Source organism: Artemia franciscana, chromosome 1 (genome assembly GCF_032884065.1).
Source record: "Artemia franciscana chromosome 1, ASM3288406v1, whole genome shotgun sequence".
NCBI classification, from domain to species: domain Eukaryota; kingdom Metazoa; phylum Arthropoda; class Branchiopoda; order Anostraca; family Artemiidae; genus Artemia; species Artemia franciscana.
Window position 1 is genome coordinate 58,408,628 of NC_088863.1, and position 19,964 is coordinate 58,428,591.

General features: G+C 28.8%; 1 protein-coding gene and 1 long non-coding RNA gene across 3 annotated transcripts in view; one reads left to right on the forward strand and one right to left on the reverse strand.

Moving 5' to 3' along the window:
• The window catches only part of LOC136031890 (NACHT, LRR and PYD domains-containing protein 4-like), a 133,833-nt gene that overhangs the window by 69,402 nt on the left and 44,467 nt on the right, over nt 1–19,964 (reverse strand). For both annotated transcript variants that reach the window (XM_065711866.1, XM_065711875.1), the window contains exon 3: nt 18,809–19,045. In XM_065711866.1, coding sequence (XP_065567938.1) covers nt 18,809–19,045 — 237 coding nt within the window. The remainder of the gene's footprint in view (nt 1–18,808; nt 19,046–19,964) is intronic.
• Nucleotides 1–19,964, forward strand: part of LOC136031910 (uncharacterized) — a 121,800-nt gene that overhangs the window by 19,434 nt on the left and 82,402 nt on the right. The gene's annotated exons all lie outside the window — the stretch shown is intronic.

A 19,964-nucleotide genomic window follows, 5' to 3' on the forward strand; every position in this document is an offset into this window, starting at 1 on the left:
TTTCCCACTACTGGGAGCTTTTCGTTTCCAATTGCCAGCAATTGATCTGAAAATGTTTGACCAGAGTCATCGTTACACAGACAGACAATATATAGAAAATATATATATAAAATATAAATATATATATATTTTCTTTTTATTTTTTTTGTAGTTTTTACCTTTTTTAGTTTTTTTCTTCTTTTGTATTAATGCTAAAGCCAAGGTTCAAACCTGGAGCCTCTCGGACCTAGAACCTGAAACATAACGCTTTACCAACTCAGCTACTTCGGCTTGAATACATTCGTTTTGAGCAGCTTCCTCAGGTGTTGCCATTGTAGGTTCTTTAGTCATTTTAAAATTAGAAATTTCTCTTTCAACGGTCTTTTTATAATTAAAAATTTGTGTTTGAACGATATTCTTAAATACCTGTGTCCTGGTCGTCATTTATATTCCCTGTGTCCCGGTCGTCATTTGTGTCCCGGTATCCCAGTCTGTAATTTCTCTTTGAGTGTCCCGGTCTGTAATTTCTTAGTTTTTTTTTAGTTTTTTTAGTATTTTTAGTTTTTTACATTTTTTCTTTTTTCAGTTTTCTTTTTCTTTTTTATTTTTCAGCGTGTCCTGGTCGTCATTTATATTCCCTGTGTCCCTGTCGTCATGTTTTTTACATTTTTTCTTTTTTCAGTTTTCTTTTTCTTTTTTATTTTTCAGCTTCACTATGAAATACATATCGCCGAACCTTTGTTTTTTTTAACTAACATCTGGTAGGCATTGATGACCTTATCCAAGTCAAAATCCCAAACCCAATCATCATCGCTATCATTTTCAGTTTTGATATGTTTTGACCCTCGCTGTCCAGGTGGATCTTCATCTAACTGCGCGGTTTTTCCTTTTTTTCTTTTTAGTTTTTAATTGGTTTTTACCTTTTTTTTTAGCTTTTTTAATTTTTTTTCGTTTTTTCTTCTTACTTTTTTTTATAGTTTTTATCTTTTTTATTTTTTTTATTTTTATTCTTAATTTTATTAGTTTTCTTTTTCTCTTCTATTTTTCAGTTTTTTCCTTTTTTTAAGTTTTTTTTAGTTTTTAGTTTTTTTTAGTTTTTTAGTTTTTTAGTTTTTTTAGTTTTTTAGCTTTTTTATTTTTTTATTAGTTTTTAGTTTTTTTGTAGTTTTTTTTTGACGTCATGACGTTAACCTGATCCACAGATCCACAGATCCACAGACAGACAGACAACTTATTTTTATATATATACTAGCTGTTGGGGTGGCGCTTCGCGCCACCCCAACACCTAGTTGGTGGGGGCGCTTCGCGCCCCCCCCCCCCCCAAGCCCCCCCGCGCGCGTAAGTCGTTACGCGCCATTGTAGTTGTGTCCCTATGTCCCACCTGTGAATATAGATAGATATATATATATATATATATATATATATATATATATATATATATATATATATATATATATATATATATATATATATATATATATATATATATATATATATATATATATATATGGTTTTAACTACGTAAAACTTGCGAATATACAACATTCTTTGCTGTCCCATTGTCTTTGCATATAAATAGATTGTCAGGTTTACCGACTCTTGAACATGCAACATATAATGGTCCATGGGAAAACAATCTGTATTCAGATCTATACCTCATGATTCTAATGATTGCCCTTGAGCTTTGTTGATGGTGATTGCTAATCGACCATTCCCTGTCCCGGTGTCCCGGTCGTCATTTACATCCCCCTGTTTCCCCCGGTGTCCCCGTTGTAGTTGTGTCCCTGTGTCCCGGTCGTCATTTATATTCCCTGTGTCCCGGTCGTCATTTGTATCCCGGTGTCCCGGTCTGTATATACATTCGTTTTTTAGTTTTGTTTTTCTCCTTTATTTTTTTCCTTTTTTTTTTCTTTTTTAGCTTATTTAGATTTTTAGATTTTTTAGTTTTTTTATTAGTTTTTAGTTTTTTTTTTCTTTTTAGTTTTTTTGTCCCGGTCGTCATTTATATCCCCCTGTTTCCCCCGGTGTCCCCGTTGTAGTTGTGTCCCTGTGTCCCGGTCGTCATTTATATTCCCTGTGTCCCGGTCGTCATTTGTATCCCGGTGTACCGGTCTGTATATACATTCGTTTTTTAGTTTTGTTTTTCTCCTTTATTTTTTTCCTTTTTTTTTCTTTTTTAGTTTATTTAGATTTTTAGATTTTTTAGTTTTTTTATTAGTTTTTAGTTTTTTTTTCTTTTTAGTTTTTTTGTAGTTTTTACCTTCTTTTTAGTTTTGTTAATTTTTTTTTTTACTTATGTCCTGGTCGTCATTTATACTCCCTGTGTCCCGGTGCTTTGTTGATTGCTAATCGAACATTCCTTTTGTCCTGGTCGCTTTCTCTTTGAGTGTCGTCATTTATTTTTTTCTTTTTTAGTTCTTTTAGTTTTTACCTTTTTTAGTTTTTTTAGTTTTTTAGATGAAAATTTTTTTTAGTTTTTTCTTTTTTTCTTTTTAGTTTTTTATTGGTTTTTACCTTTATGTTAGCTTATTTTTCAGTTTTTTCCTTTTTTTTAGTTTTTTTTTATTTTTATTTTTTTTAGTTTTTTACCTTTTTTTAGTTTTTTTAGTTTTTTTAGTTTTTTTAGTTTTTTAGCTTTTTTACTTTTTTTATTAGTTTTTAGTTTTTTTGTAGTTTTTGCCTTTTTTTAGTTTTTTCAGTTTTTTTTTAGTTTTTTATTGGTTTTTACCTTTATTTTAGCTTATTTTTCAGTTTTTTCCTTTTTTTTAGTTTTTTTTAGTTTTTAGTTTTTTTAGTTTTTTACCTTTTTTTAGTTTTTTTAGTTTTTTTAGTTTTTTAGCTTTTTTATTTTTTTTATTAGTTTTTAGTTTTTTTTGTAGTTTTTGCCTTTTTTTTTAGTTTTTTTAGTTTTTTAGCTTTTTTATTAGTTTTTAGTTTTTTTTGTAGTTTTTGCCTTTTTTTAGTTTTTTTAGTTTTTTAGCTTTTTTATTTTTTTTATTAGTTTTTAGTTTTTTTGTAGTTTTTGCCTTTTTTTAGTTTTTTCAGTTTTGACGTCACCTGATCCAGTTTTTTCAGGTGACGTCACCTGATCCACGATCCACAGATCCACAGACAACATATTTTTATATATATAGATAGTTTTTTTTTTTTTACTTATGTCCTGGTCGTCATTTATACTCCCTGTGTCCCGGTGCTTTGTTGATTGCTAATCGAACATTCCTTTTGTCCTGGTCGCTTTCTCTTTGAGTGTCGTCATTTATTTTTTTCTTTTTTAGTTCTTTTAGTTTTTACCTTTTTTAGTTTTTTTTAGTTTTTTAGATGAAAATTTTTTTTATTTTTTTCCTTTTTTTCTTTTTAGTTTTTTATTGGTTTTTACCTTTATTTTAGCTTATTTTTCAGTTTTTTCCTTTTTTTTATTTTTTTTTTATTTTTTATTTTTTTTAGTTTTTTGCCTTTTTTAGTTTTTTTAGTTTTTTTAGTTTTTTAGCTTTTTTACTTTTTTTATTAGTTTTTAGTTTTTTTTTGTAGTTTTTGCCTTTTTTTAGTTTTTTCAGTTTTTTTTTTAGTTTTTTATTGGTTTTTACCTTTATTTTAGCTTATTTTTCGGTTTTTTCCTTTTTTTTTAGTTTTTTTTAGTTTTTAGTTTTTTTAGTTTTTTACCTTTTTTTAGTTTTTTCAGTTTTTTTAGTTTTTTACCTTTTTTATTTTTTTATTAGTTTTTAGTTTTTTTTGTAGTTTTTGCCTTTTTTTAGTTTTTTTAGTTTTTTAGCTTTTTTATTAGTTTTTAGTTTTTTTTGTAGTTTTTGCCTTTTTTTAGTTTTTTTTAGTTTTTTAGCTTTTTTATTTTTTTTATTAGTTTTTAGTTTGTTTTGTAGTTTTTGCCTTTTTTAGTTTTTTCAGTTTTGACGTCACCTGATCCAGTTTTTTCAGGTGACGTCACCTGATCCATCCACAGATCCACAGACAACTTATTTTTATATAGATAGATAGATAGATAGAAGATATATTCCCTGTGTCCCGGTCGTCATTTGTGTCCCGGTATCCCAGTCTGTAATTTCTCTTTGAGTGTTTTTTCTTTTTAGTATTTTTTAGTTTTTTACATTTTTTCTTTTTTCAGTTTTCTTTTTCTTTTTTTAGTTTTTATCTTTTTTATTTTTTTTTATTTTTATTCTTAATTTTATTAGTTTTCTTTTTCTCTTCTATTTTTCAGTTTTTTCCTTTTTTTTAAGTTTTTTTTTTAGTTTTTAGTTTTTTTAGTTTTTTAGTTTTTTAGTTTTTTTAGTTTTTTAGCTTTTTTATTTTTTTTATTAGTTTTTTGTTTTTTTGTAGTTTTTGACGTCATGACGTCAACCTGATCCACAGATCCACAGATCCACAGATCCACAGACAACTTATTTTTATATATATAGATATATATATATATCTATATATATAAAAATAAGTTGTCTGTGTGTGGATCTGTGGATCAGGTGACGTCATGTTTGTCCGCATATGACGTCTGAATTATTTCACACTAATAAAAAATAAGAAAAAAACTAAAAAAGGTAAAAACTACAAAAAAAACTAAAAAGAAAAAAAAAACTAAAAAAGCTAAAAAACTAAAAAAAACTAAAAAAAGGTAAAAATCTAATAACTAAAAAAAAACTGAAAAAAATAAAAAAAAGGCAAAAACTACAAAAAAATAAAAACTAATAAAAAAACTAAAAAAGCTAAAAAACTAAAAAAACTAAAAAAAACTAAAAAAAACTAAAAACTAAAAAAGAAAAAAACTAAAAAAAAGGAAAAAACTGAAAAATAAAAGAGAAAAAGAAAACTAAAAAATATGAATAAATATATATGAAAATAAGTTGTTTGTGGGTTATGTCTGTCTGTCTGTCTGTCGAGTGACGTCGTGTTTGTCCGCATATGACGTCTGAATTATTTCACACTAATACAAAAGAAGAAAAAAAACTAAAAAAGGTAAAAACTACAAAAAAAAACTAAAAAGAAAAAAAACTGAAAAAGCTAAAAAACTAAAAAAAACTAAAAAAAGGTAAAAAACTAAAAACTAAAAAAAACTGAAAAAACTAAAAAAAGGCAAAAACTAAAAAAAAACTAAAAACTAATAACTTATTATTGGGAGTGGGAACCCCCCAATATAATATAATAGGAAGTAGGAACCACTCCTTCTCCTTGGTAGTTGGTTAAAATGCAGTCACTAGCGACAGAACTTGTGTCTGGATTGGTTGCTCAGTAGGCCTATATTTTGCTTAAAATGCAGCAGATAAGATAAAGAGTACTTAGTACCATGGGAAATCCTTTCCAGGTAACATAAGATGCACCATGGCTACCAAAAAAATCTTTCCATTTAATTATTCTGTATTTAATCATGAGTGGTGGCCTTTATGTCCTGACTACCCCTCAAACTTCATTCTTAGGAAGTACACGGTGGCTACTTATTGGCCACCAGTCTGTAATTTCTCTTTGAGTGTCCCGGTCTGTAATTTCTCTTTGAGTGTTTTTTCTTTTTAGTATTTTTTAGTTTTTTACATTTTTTCTTTTTTCAGTTTTCTTTTTCTTTTTTTAGTTTTTATCTTTTTTATTTTTTTTTATTTTTATTCTTAATTTTATTAGTTTTCTTTTTCTCTTCTATTTTTCAGTTTTTTCCTTTTTTTTAAGTTTTTTTTTAGTTTTTAGTTTTTTTAGTTTTTTAGTTTTTTAGTTTTTTTAGTTTTTTAGCTTTTTATTTTTTTTATTAGTTTTTGTTTTTTTGTAGTTTTTGACGTCATGACGTCAACCTGATCGACAGATCCACAGATCCACAGACAACTTATTTTTATATATATAGATATATATATATCTTCTATATATATAAAAATAAGTTGTCTGTGTGTGGATCTGTGGATCAGGTGACGTCATGTTTGTCCGCATATGACGTCTAAATTATTTCACACTAATACAAGAAAAAAACTAAAAAAGGTAAAAACTACAAAAAAAAACTAAAAAGAAAAAAAAAACTAAAAAAGCTAAAAAATTAAAAAAAACTAAAAAAAGGTAAAAATCTAATAACTAAAAAAAAACTGAAAAAAATAAAAAAAGGCAAAAACTACAAAAAAAATAAAAACTAATAAAAAAACTAAAAAAGCTAAAAAACTAAAAAAACTAAAAAAAAACTAAAAAAAACTAAAAACTAAAAAAGAAAAAAACTAAAAAAAAGGAAAAAACTGAAAACTAAAAAGAAAAAAAGGAAAAAACTAAAAAAATATGAATAAATATATATGAAAATAAGTTGTTTGTGGGTTATGTCTGTCTGTCTGTCTGTCGAGTGACGTCGTGTTTGTCCGCATATGACGTCTGAATTATTTCACACTAATACAAAAGAAGAAAAAAAACTAAACAAGGTAAAAACTACAAAAAAAACTAAAAAGAAAAAAAACTGAAAAAGCTAAAAAACTAAAAAAAAACTAAAAAAAGGTAAAAAACTAAAAACTAAAAAAAACTGAAAAAACTAAAAAAAGGCAAAAACTAAAAAAAAAAACTAAAAACTAATAAAAAAACTAAAAAAGCTAAAAAACTAAAAAACTAAAAAAACTAAAAAAAGGTAAAAAACAAAAAAAAACTAAAAACTAAAAAAGAAAAAAATAAAAAAAAGGAAAAAACTGAAAAATAAGAGAAAAAGAAAACTAAAAAAATATGAATAAATATAAAAAATATAAATATAAATATAATATAAATTAGCAATCAACAAAGCACCGAGACACAAATGACGACCGGGACACAGGGAGTATAAATGACGACCAGGACATAAGTAAAAAAAAAAACTAAAAAAACTAAAAAAATGGTAAAAACTACAAAAAAACTAAAAACTAATAAAAAAACTAAAAAATCTAAAAATCTAAATAAACTAAAAAAGAAAAAAAAGAAAAAAGGAAAAAAATAAAGGAGAAACATAAAAGTAAAAAATGAATGTATATACAGACCGGGACACCGGGATACAAATGACGACCGGGACACAGGGAATATAAATGACGACCGGGACACAGGGACACAACTACAATGGGGACGCCGGGGGGCACAGGGGGATATAAATGACGACCGGGACACCGGGACACAAGGAATATAAATGACGCCCGGGACACTCAAAGAGAAATCACAGACTGGAACACCGGGACACAAATGACGACCGGGACACAGGGAATATAAATGACGACCGGGACACAGGGAAATAACTACAAAGGGGACGCCGGGGTGCACAGGGGGATATATAAATGACGATGGCGACTCAGGGAATGGTCGATTAGCAATCACCATCAACAAAGCTCAAGGGCAATCATTAGAATCATGAGGTATAGATCTGAATACGGATTGTTTTCCCATGGACCATTATATGTTGCATGTTCAAGAGTCGGTAAACCTGAAAATCTATTTATATGCACAGACAATGGGACAGCAAAGAATGTTGTATATTCGCAAGTTTTACGTAGTTAAAAACATATATATATATTTATTTATATATATATATATATATATATATATATATATATATATATATATATATATATATATATATATATATATATATATATATATATATATATATATATGCATATATATACTAGCTGTTGGGGTGGTGCTTCGCGCCAGCCCAAAACCTAGTTGGGTGGGGGCGCTTCGTGACCCCACCCCCCCCCCAAACCCTCCCCCGCGCGTAGAACGTTTTTTGTCTTTTTTTGTTTTTTTTCTTTTTATTTTCATGTATTAAAATGAAAGCTTTCTAATATATATATATATATATATATATATATATATATATATATATATATATATATATATATATATATATATATATATATATATATATATACTATATATATATATATATATATATATATATATATATATATATATATATATATATATATATATATATATATATATATATATATATATATATATATATATATATATATATATATATATATATATATATATATATATATATATATATATATTATATATACATACTAGCTGTTGGGGTGGCGCTTCGCGCCACCCCAACACCTAGTTGGTGGGGGCGCTTCGCGCCCCCCCCCAAGCCCCCCCGCGCGCGTAAGTCGTTACGTGCCATAATAGTTACGCGCCATTGTAGTTGTGTCCCTATGTCCCACCTGTGAATATAGATATATATATATATATATATATATATATATATATATATATATATAATATATATATATATATATATATATATATATATATATATATATATATATATATATATATATATATATATATATATATATATATAATATATATATATATATATATATATATATATATATATATATATATATATATATATATATATATATATATATATATATATATATATATATATATATATATATATATATGGTTTTAACTACGTAAAACTTGCGAATATACAACATTCTTTGCTGTCCCATTGTCTTTGCATATAAATAGATTGTCAGGTTTACCTACTCTTGAACATGCAACATATAATGGTCCATGGGAAAACAATCTGTATTCAGATCTATACCTCATGATTCTAATGATTGCCCTTGAGCTTTGTTGATGGTGATTGCTAATCGACCATTCCCTGTCCCGGTGTCCCGGTCGTCATTTATATCCCCCTGTTTCCCCCGGTGTCCCCGTTGTAGTTGTGTCCCTGTGTCCCGGTCGTCATTTATATTCCCTGTGTCCCGGTCGTCATTTGTATCCCGGTGTCCCGGTCTGTATATACATTCGTTTTTTAGTTTTGTTTTTCTCCTTTATTTTTTTCCTTTTTTTTTCTTTTTTAGTTTATTTAGATTTTTAGATTTTTTAGTTTTTTTATTAGTTTTTAGTTTTTTTTTCTTTTTAGTTTTTTTGTAGTTTTTACCTTCTTTTTAGTTTTGTTAGTTTTATTTTTTACTTATGTCCTGGTCGTCATTTATACTCCCTGTGTCCCGGTGCTTTGTTGATTGCTAATCGAACATTCCTTTTGTCCTGGTCGCTTTCTCTTTGAGTGTCGTCATTTTTTTTAGTTTTTTCCTTTTTTTCTTTTTAGTTTTTTATTGGTTTTTACCTTTATTTTAGCTTATTTTTCAGTTTTTTCCTTTTTTTAGTTTTTTTTTATTTTTATTTTTTTTAGTTTTTTACCTTTTTTTAGTTTTTTAGTTTTTTTAGTTTTTTAGCTTTTTTACTTTTTTATTAGTTTTTAGTTTTTTTTGTAGTTTTTGCCTTTTTTTAGTTTTTTCAGTTTTTTTTTAGTTTTTTATTGGTTTTTACCTTTATTTTAGCTTATTTTTCAGTTTTTTCCTTTTTTTTTAGTTTTTTTTTAGTTTTTAGTTTTTTTAGTTTTTTACCTTTTTTTAGTTTTTTTAGTTTTTTTAGTTTTTTAGCTTTTTTATTTTTTTATTAGTTTTTAGTTTTTTTGTAGTTTTTGCCTTTTTTTAGTTTTTTTAGTTTTTTAGCTTTTTTCATTTATACTCCCTGTGTCCCGGTGCTTTGTTGATTGCTAATCGAACATTCCTTTTGTCCTGGTCGCTTTCTCTTTGAGTGTCGTCATTTATTTTTTTCTTTTTTAGTTCTTTTAGTTTTTACCTTTTTTAGTTTTTTTTAGTTTTTTAGATGAAAATTTTTTTTAGTTTTTTCCTTTTTTTCTTTTTAGTTTTTTATTGGTTTTTACCTTTATTTTAGCTTATTTTTCAGTTTTTTCCTTTTTTTTAGTTTTTTTTTATTTTTTATTTTTTTTAGTTTTTTACCTTTTTTTAGTTTTTTTAGTTTTTTTAGTTTTTTAGCTTTTTTACTTTTTTATTAGTTTTTAGTTTTTTTTGTAGTTTTTGCCTTTTTTTAGTTTTTTCAGTTTTTTTTTTAGTTTTTTATTGGTTTTTACCTTTATTTTAGCTTATTTTTCAGTTTTTTCCTTTTTTTTAGTTTTTTTTAGTTTTTAGTTTTTTTAGTTTTTTACCTTTTTTTAGTTTTTTTAGTTTTTTTAGTTTTTTAGCTTTTTTATTTTTTTTATTAGTTTTTAGTTTTTTTTTGTAGTTTTTGCCTTTTTTTAGTTTTTTAGCTTTTTTATTAGTTTTTAGTTTTTTTGTAGTTTTTGCCTTTTTTTAGTTTTTTTAGTTTTTTAGCTTTTTTATTTTTTTTATTAGTTTTTAGTTTTTTTTGTAGTTTTTGCCTTTTATTAGTTTTTTCAGTTTTGACGTCACCTGATCCAGTTTTTTCAGGTGACGTCACCTGATCCACAGATCCACACACAGACAACTTATTTTTATATATATAGATATATATATATATATATATATATATATATATATATATATATATATATATATATATATATATATATATATATATATATATATATATATATATATATATATATCTTATTTTTATATATATAGATATATATATATATATATATATATATATATATATATATATATATATATATATATATATATATATATATATATATATATATATATTGACGTAATACTTAATGACAGACAGACGGACAGTACATTTTTATTTATATAGCTTTTTTTTTAGTTATTTTCTCTTTTAGTTTTTGCTTTTTTAGTTTTTTTTTGTTTTTAGTTTTATCCTTTTTAGTTTTTTTTAGTTTTTGCCTTTTTTATTATTTTTTTAGTTTTTTTTTGTTTTATTTTTCTGATTTATTTTTTTGTTTTTTCCTATTTTTTATAGAAGACAGTGTAACGGACAGACAGACAGTACATTTTTATTTATATAGATTGATAGATTTTTTTTGATTTTTTTTGGTTTTTCGTTTTTGTATTTTAATTATTTTTTAGTTTTTTTAGCTATTTTATTTTTTGTTTTTATTTTTTAGTTTGTTTTAGTTTTTTTCATATTTCAAGTTTTTTCTTTATAAATAACTTGGGCCTAGTTTCAACATGTCCCTCAGTTAAATTCACTTCTAGTAGCTCACGCATAGCTGCCCATGTCCCGAAGTGAATCAGCCAAATTCTTGTAGTTAAAACTTAAATTTATTACTCTTTCCAAATAGTTTAAGCCAATTTTAACATTTAACCAATTGAATTTGCTTCTAGCAGGTCACGCATAGCTGCCCGTTTCCCCAACAGTATTATCAAAATTCTTATAATAAAAAAAATTATTTTAGATTTCCAAATAACTTAAGCCTGATTTTAACATGTCCATTAGTTAATTTCACTTCTAGTGGCTGACGCATAGCTACACAGGTCCCAAAGCGTATCAGCCAAATTCTTAAAATAAAAGATCTAATTTTTTAATCTTTCCAAATAGTTTGAGCCTGGTTTTAAAATGTTCCCAGTTAAATTTACTTCTAGTAGCTCACACATAGGTGTCCATGTCCCCAAGCGTATCATCAAACTTCTTGTAATAAGTTTTGTTTTAGTTTTACCAAATAACTTGCACCTTATTTTAACATTTCCCCCAGTTAAATTCTCTTGTAGTTGCTCATTCATAGCTACCAATGTCCTCAAGCGTAGCATCAAAATTCTTATAATAAAAAATATATTTTTTTTAGTTCTCCCAAATAACTTGAGCCTAATTTCAACATGTCTCCAGTTCAATTTGTTTCTAGTAGCTCACCCATAGCTGCCCATGCCCCCAAGCGTATCATCAAATTCTTGTAATGAAGTTTTTTTTTTATTTTTCCACATTATTTGATCCTTAAAAACTCAAATTCCTTAACATTCAAAAATTTCCTATTTATCGCTCTATCAAAGTCACATTAAGTCTATCGGCTCCCCTCTCCGTCACTACACCAAGGTGAGGAAGCTGTGTCAGTTTGTAGCAATACAGGGGCACAAAATCTATCTTTTAACTTCCAGGGAAAAATTTGCCGTTTCACTGTATTTTCAATGAAAATACAAAAAGCCTTTCCTCCATAAAAACAATCCAAAATTACCCATTTTCTTTAAATATTGGATATTATTATCTTCTTTCGTGTTACATAAATATTGTGCTATATCGAAATTTTCCAAGTGACAATAATACATTTTCTTCCTTGAATATTCACTCCTTTTTCACAATTAAATAATGACAAAAAACTCGCGCTCGATCCATGCTCCCCTTCCCCGAATAAGCATTGACCAGTTAAATGAAATCCAATCGCAGTTTTTCAAATGAAAATAGCACTCATATCCAACTATAACCCCCTAAGAAATCAAATATTTAGTATAAACACAACCTTTTCTTACATCATTTAAGTAGTTCCAATTTGGGTATAATCTCGCCTCTTTTATTGGGTGGGGAGGTCTATCCATAATATGTATAGAGGCCTACCTGTTGGTATCTTTGGGACACATCAATTTTAGAAAATCGACTTTCACGTTCAATATCTAATACTAGACTAATGAAAAGTTCCGTTCTACTTCCCAGTTTTTTATCCCCCAAGAACAATAGAAATTAGCCAGTCCGGCTAGAAGAGTAACAAGCCTTTGTTGCTAGAAAATCAATAGAGAATCACCTAACGGTTTGCTCCCTGTTCCTGGAAATAGCGGAGAAACCTTTTGTTTGCAGATAACAAAAGGAAAACTATTTTTCTGTTTGAAGCAAAAAAATATTGGGCTATGATTGATTTGGACTATGTCCCTACTTGGGAGAGCCCTGGAGGTTTTTCTTTGCCCTTTCAGGTTTTTAAACATAAAAACCAAAGAAATCTCGAAGAAAACATCCCCTGTTATGTTACATACAGATGTACTATAAATACAGCTGTACTATGGTATTTGGCAAGACCTAGGTGTGCGTAATAACATCTTGAGAGACTATTAGCTCCAATATTATGCCTCATATGGCTGTCGTGGAATCAAAAATGCCTTCACAACTTTGCAACTGCTGAGAGGACCATTCAATCTACACCAAAATGTACATGTTACATTGAATAAGAGCGGCTACTCAGAATTTACCTCCTTAAATTTCGTAAAAATTCACTCACACCAACAAAGAAAGGAACTAAGAAGTAATTATAAACATTTTAATTTTTCAAAGAAAGTCTCCTCCCCCCCACGAAAAAAATTCTTCCTCTGGTAAATTCTCTCTTTGAAAATTCCCTCTTTGAAAGTTCCCCTGCAGATAATCTCTCCGGAAAATTTCCCCCGACAATTACCCTAGAAATAAATACAAATGCATGTGCATTATCAGTTTAATCAGTTTAATATACATAAGCAAATATTTATTCCTTAAAATCTTAATAACTTTTAAAATTTAATTTATCAAAATAACAAAAGTGGAAAAATTAAAATCTAAAAATTTAGTATAGTGCAAATTATGTTCCTTCTTTAAGAAGGCGTTGGGGTTGCTTGAAAAGTGTTACTCATGCTAATTTCTGTTCGTTTTGTGTCTGACTCGGTTCTTTATTACAGTTTTTGTTTGTTTTGGGTTTAATTTATTTATTGATGCTGATTTGTGGCAGCCTAGTTTGACGCTTGATATATTATTTGATTCTATTATCAACCCTGAAGGTATTGTTATACGTTCATGAACAAAGTGATATCTCATAATTTGAATCAGATGCGTTTCGAAAAAAGAGGGTTAGTCGAAGCGGGGGGGGTAGTCGCCCTCCGTCACTTTTGCATCTTAAAAGAGAACTAGAATTTTGAATTTTTAACCGAATGAGCCTGCTCTAGAGCTTATACGACCATCCCTTCCACGAAAACCTTAAATGCCCCTGGGGCAATACTTAGAATCCCTTTCCCTCGGGTTCTGGTTTTTTTCATCAACCCCAAAATCCTTGTTATATGATATTTGGACTATTTTGAATAAAATGGATATCGCAAAATATCTATTGGAAGTATTCCAGGAAAACACGATATGTGTGTGTGGGTTGGGGGAAGGGGCGTTAACCACCCTCTAATTGCTTAACTCTTAAAAAAGGCACTAGAACTCCTCAGTGTCAGTACAATGACCACCTCAAAGATTATACGACCACCCTTTTTATAAAAAAAAAATATTGTGTGCCCCCAGAGCATAACTTAAATCTCTAACCCTTAGGGCTGTTGGACTGCCATCCTCAAAGACATAGTTTTTGGACCTTTCGACTAAGCTGAACAAATGGCTATCTCTAAATTTTGATTGGATGTATTTTGGGAATTCAAAGGAGGGCTCTATATGCCCTCCAATCACTTTCGACTATTTAAGTCTAGATCGAGTGATCTTGATGGAATTAGCGCTCATCATTTACGCTGTGATTGTCCAGCACTAATGACTCTGCTCCGGTTACTTTTTCAGTTTTTGTTTGTCAATGGTGCCTGACTCCTTCTTTTTTAGGACGATAACTTCTACTCTTGAACGTACAAAGGACCCTTTTGATTACAGTAGCCCTATCACTGTTGCTTGCAATAGTAGTAGGATCTTTGAATTGACTACGAAGGACTCAAACCAATGTAAGTTTTAACCTCGTTTTGGGTGCCATTATGCGCATAAGGTTTTAGCTGTAATTCTTTATGACACCCAGTCTAAAGACTATGAATACCGCAATATTTTCAGTGTATTTCTGTCTGAGAAAAAGGTTTAAGTTGTCTATGTATGTGTCTCTGTATTTACTTTTTCTTTCTTTTTAATGCAATTTACTCCGTTCGTTTTGTTTAAAAGTGTATTATAAATAAATAATTATTAAAGATCATTATGTTCACAGTAGGTGAGTAGATCTAAATTTTTTCTTCTACAGAGAAACAAAAGTTGAAAGCAGAGATCAATATTGCTTTTCCACAAGAATCAGAAGCTTAACTATGTAATCGGTGGTACTAAGGAGATGGCCATCATCATTAGGCCTGAGTCAAAATGGCTGCTCATAGGCCCTCGAGTACTTCAACAACAGCATGGTAAAGCTCCAGAAAAGTGACAATACAATCATGCCTTTCAACCCACCATGTGTCAAAAAAGCAAAGGAGCTTTTGATTTTTTGCATGCGGCAGAGCTAATGACTCATTCAGTCTGGGGAATTAGGGAAACAAAACTATGATTTTTTTTGTAAGTATCCATATACCATTCGAATTAAGTTTAATCTGGAGGCCTTCACTGAAGGCAAAGTTTGAAGAAGGTGAAGCACAGCCAATATAAAAGGAAAGTTGTTAATGCTTTCGTATCTCTGCTTTAGCCTTCTTTTTCAAACCGGTCATGATGCTAACCTCATCTAGGCCAATTCCAACTAACTTGTTCATATTTTATCCAAACTCGAAGCAGAGTCTAATAGTCTACTACGTAATCTGCGCCAGTCAAGTCATTCACAGTGTCAAAAACCAAAAAGAAAAAATTCCACTTGCAATCGTCATATAAACAGACAATAAGAACAAGCTGTTCTTTTGAAGCTGTGTCACTCACCTCATCAGCAAATATTAAAAAAAAAACTTCATAATTTTATCTATATTCAAAGTTCCGTCCCGATTGACGTTGCCAACATTGTCGATGACATCATTCTGCACCAGAGGAGATATATATTTCACGCTTTCAACAGATGATTCGAAATGCTAAAACAATTGTGTTTTTCTGCAATTCGTCATCTATCATAACACCCCTCCAAATACACATCCATTTTCACCACTCTTTGCAAGGAAATCCCTTTTTTTACGAAGACACTGGAGAGTTAGTTCATGAAAACCACAAAAAGAATAGCATGGACAATTGGACTTAACATTTCCCGGCTTTTAATCCTTTCCTTACAATCTTGCAAATTAAATACTGGTCAATCGGAATGCTTTCTTATCTTGTATTTTGATAAACACTATAGATTTTTGCACTGCAGTAGCCTGATACTTCTTTTATTGTGATACACAAAACTTAATGAATAGCATCTTTAAGGTATATGGCTTCAAAACCACGCACCCAGCAGTTTTAGGTGAGCCTTTACTGGTATTAGATTCATCAAATAGGAAACAGTGCTTATAGAATGCACTTTTTTTGAAGCTCTGAACACCAATCATGAATAATTTGGGAATCAAGTCATTTAAAAACGACGAATTTTTGTCGCTATACCCTAAACATTGCGGTTAACTATTTCAAGAAATTCATAGTCCTTTGCTGGTCTCCACTGCTTACAAATTACGCCCAACTTCCAAGCATCAGAAACCTGGTCATGCTTATCAAAGGACTCCAGACAAATGTCAATCAAGGTGATTGAGGGTGCACTGACTGAGGTGTCATCTGAATGTTGGTCTATGTCATGAAAGAGGTCATTAAAGCTTTGGCTTAGAAGTTCTTCTGATTTTTAGGCAAATTAATTAGAAAATATGGTTTAATTCATAAATTTTTAAACTAAAGCACTTGAATATTTTTCGAAAGATTGAAATGCAAAATCAGAAAGTTATCAATCAAGTGACCAATTTGTGTTTTGTGTGGATCTATTAATCAACATTAGCTGTGTTTTGTTGTTGTTGTTTTTTTATCAAAACGGCCAAACGTCTTCCTCCTAAATAGTCTTCCCCTTCTGCTATTTTGACTGTTGTTTTTGTTTTTTAACACAAGAATTCCGACACCTTTGACCTCAGACTATGAACAAAAAAAGATCTAGTCAATATTCATACGTCTTGTTAAAATTTGACTGTATTTCATAACCTTACATTCCAAAATGGGTTTTCAGTTACCTTCATGACTGCATAATTGTCAGCCATGTTTAATATTTTGTTTGATTCTTACGCAAATTTTAAAAGGAAAAAGGATAACTGACCTCAAGTTCAACATTCTACTCGTTTCTTTGCATGCCTTAAGAAAATAGAAGCTTGGCTCAAAAAATGGGAAAATGAATCAATGCTTCAGAAGAAAGGAGAGAAAAAGCGCAATTATCATTGTCCAAAAATCTGTTCTTGTATTCCTTAGCTCATCAACAATCCTCTTCTCTGATTCAATAAGGATTTTATCGCATATATTGTTGGTTAAAACGAGTAACAACTGTGCAAGCTGTTTTATCAGTTTGAGTTATGAGATTAGAAAGTTGGTAATTATAAAGCAGCCACCGTAACTCTAGCTCTTGCATTCACCTGAATTTCATCCCATCTTTCTAAAGAAATTACAAATCCTCCCCTTTCTATGTGTTCTGAATTTGAAAAAAAAAGACCAGTTTGACAATCACTATATCCATTTTCTAAAACTAATAAGTAAATAAAAACAGCTGTGCGGTGTAATTCCTCTGATAGAGTTACAGATTTGCAACGACCGCTTTACAACTACAAAAGTCTTAAGAATTTCGCAACTTTTATGAGGTATTAAAAAAGTTAGTGTGCTACTACGGTTAGTATTTACAATTGAATCATTCTATTAAAATATGAAGTGGAATAAAATGTTTCAAATTTTGTTAAGGTTTTCATGTTGGCCATATAGTTGACAATAATTGTAGATCTACAATCTATGGAAAACTGATCAAGACGATTTGTGTCAATGCTGTGCTGTTATAGGGCTAATCTGTTACATTCTTAATGTTTAATCTTTTTGGACATTTAAGAACATGAAAAAAGAAAAATGGTGCATAAAGCTGCAATAAAGAAGGCAATAATTAATGATCCCTTTGACTGGAATGATTTTGCCAGGAACGAGATTAGCCGAATACTGTCTACTGTGCCTAAACAACCGGAACAGTAGGAATCAAAACATCATCTTCATCAACTACTTGCAATGTTTTGGAAAAATTATAAAGAAATTATCACTTTTAAATATCACTGAGTCACATCGATTTAAATATTAGCAATGCAGCTTCCAACCAGATCAAATGTAATCATAATAAGCATGAAATAAGACTCGACAGAGACTCGAGCGAAGTGCAGGAATGATGGAAAGGTGATCAAAGGGGAGGGATGGAAGAGGGTGTTTTTACATAGCGGGAAAAAGTTTGGAAGAATAGGAATATAAGTATGTGAACTAATATTATAATATAGGAAGCTACAGTAATGACATTGGTCAAGTATATTTCTAAAGCTTGGATGCTGTAAAAGATGGAGGAGGATTTGCGATATTATTTTTTTAAGAGAAAATTGCCAATGGATTGTTTTCGGTATCCAAATGACTGACCATATTTACAACAGTAAGTCGGACAAAAAATTCCCAACGATCCTACTTACTTGAGATATAATGAGAGAAAGGTTGAGATGAATAGAATATTTTCTGTAAACGAATCATAATAGATTTCAAAAGATAGTCGTTGTTTTTGGCCAACCATCTAGGGTCACATGAAAAACAGTTAGGATGAAGTCGTAATAAAAGATCTAAGGTGAATGAGATTCTCCTGGGAGGGTGTAAAGAGGGAGGTCTTAAAAAGATTGAGACATATTAGCAGTAGTAGTAGCTCCCTTGAAAGTCAGTGTCGGCAATAATAAAGAATTAAAATGCTTTGGTTGTGTTTCATTCAAGCAACAGAAATTTATAGACAATTATTACAAAAAATTATATTAAGCGGCTCAAAAAATATTGCCAACAACTGTTTATGAACTCATGTGAAATCACCGGTAATAAATTCTTTTATAGCAAATTATTCCAAAATTTGACTGCAAAATTCTAGAATTCTTGAAAGGACTAAAGTAAAACTTGTAAATGAAATCAATTAGGTAACTATAATTGACTACTTTTGTGTTGTATGGTATCAGATTTTAATCCAATATTTGTTTTAGATCTTTAAATAGACTATTTAGGTCTTTTTTTGTGGGATTCCGAAATCATATATTTCTGCAAAGCTTCGGCGATCGGTTCTAGTACGCAAAATTTATCTTTTCGTGTATTTTTTGAATTACTTTCAACAGTTCACTAAAATATGTCTCACTAAAATATGTCTATACAACAACAAAATGTATTTTTGATAAAATATCTAAGATATCAGCAAACTTGGTTAAAAATATAGAAATAACGATTTTACCTTTTCCGTGGACATGAATAGCTCTTCTAGTGCAGCAATAGAGCTTTGATCGGAACTATTTAGTTGCAGTGTCGTATACAAATTGTCCAGTCGCAATGTGAACTCTGCTTGCCACGGGAGTGGAACTAATTTGCTTAGATGACGCTGATACTGTTCCTTCAAATAAGATTTTAAGTCCTCTGATGCTTTAAGAGTGCAGTCTTCATCGGGATCGCTTTTCTCATTTCCATCTGTGTTCTAAGTAAGAGATCGAAGTTAACCAAATATATATATATATATATATATATATATATATATATATATATATATATATATATATATATATATATATATATATATATATATATATATATATATATATATATATATATATATATATATATATATATATATATATATATATATATATACCGTACAGCCTTAAACAGGACACATCGGAAACATCGTCTAAGCTCAACTTTAACTGAAAAAACGCGAGTGGAAAGTGGAAAAGTTTTAAAAAGAGGCAAAATGTTAGCTGCTCTACGATTGTGCATTTGTCTTTCCTGATTTTTTTTTATATTAAAATATGATTTTATTTTCCTGATTGGAATTCAATTTCCACGATTCTCCAAAAAATTATATATATATATATATATATATATATATATATATATATATATATATATATATATATATATATATATATATATATATATATATATATATATATATATATATATATATATATATATATATATATATATATATATATATATATATATATATATATATATATATATATATATATATATATATATATATATATATATATATATATATATATATATATATATATATATATATATATGTACGCAAATAAATATACAATTATTGCCACATCAATTTATTTGTCTCGTATCAAACAGTCCAAGGTAACAAACTGTAAGTAAGGAGCAACCCGGGTCAATAGTAACCAAAACTCTCAAAAATGGAATTTTGATACCAATAGACACATCAAAAGAATCGAATTTTTATGTTGATTTTAAATAAATAGGTTTCATCAAGTTTAGTCCTATCCATTAAAAGTTAAGGCCTGAGAAACTTTGCCTTATTTTCGAAAAAAGGGGAAACCATCTCCTTAAAAAACGTAGAATCTTAATGAAAATCATACCAT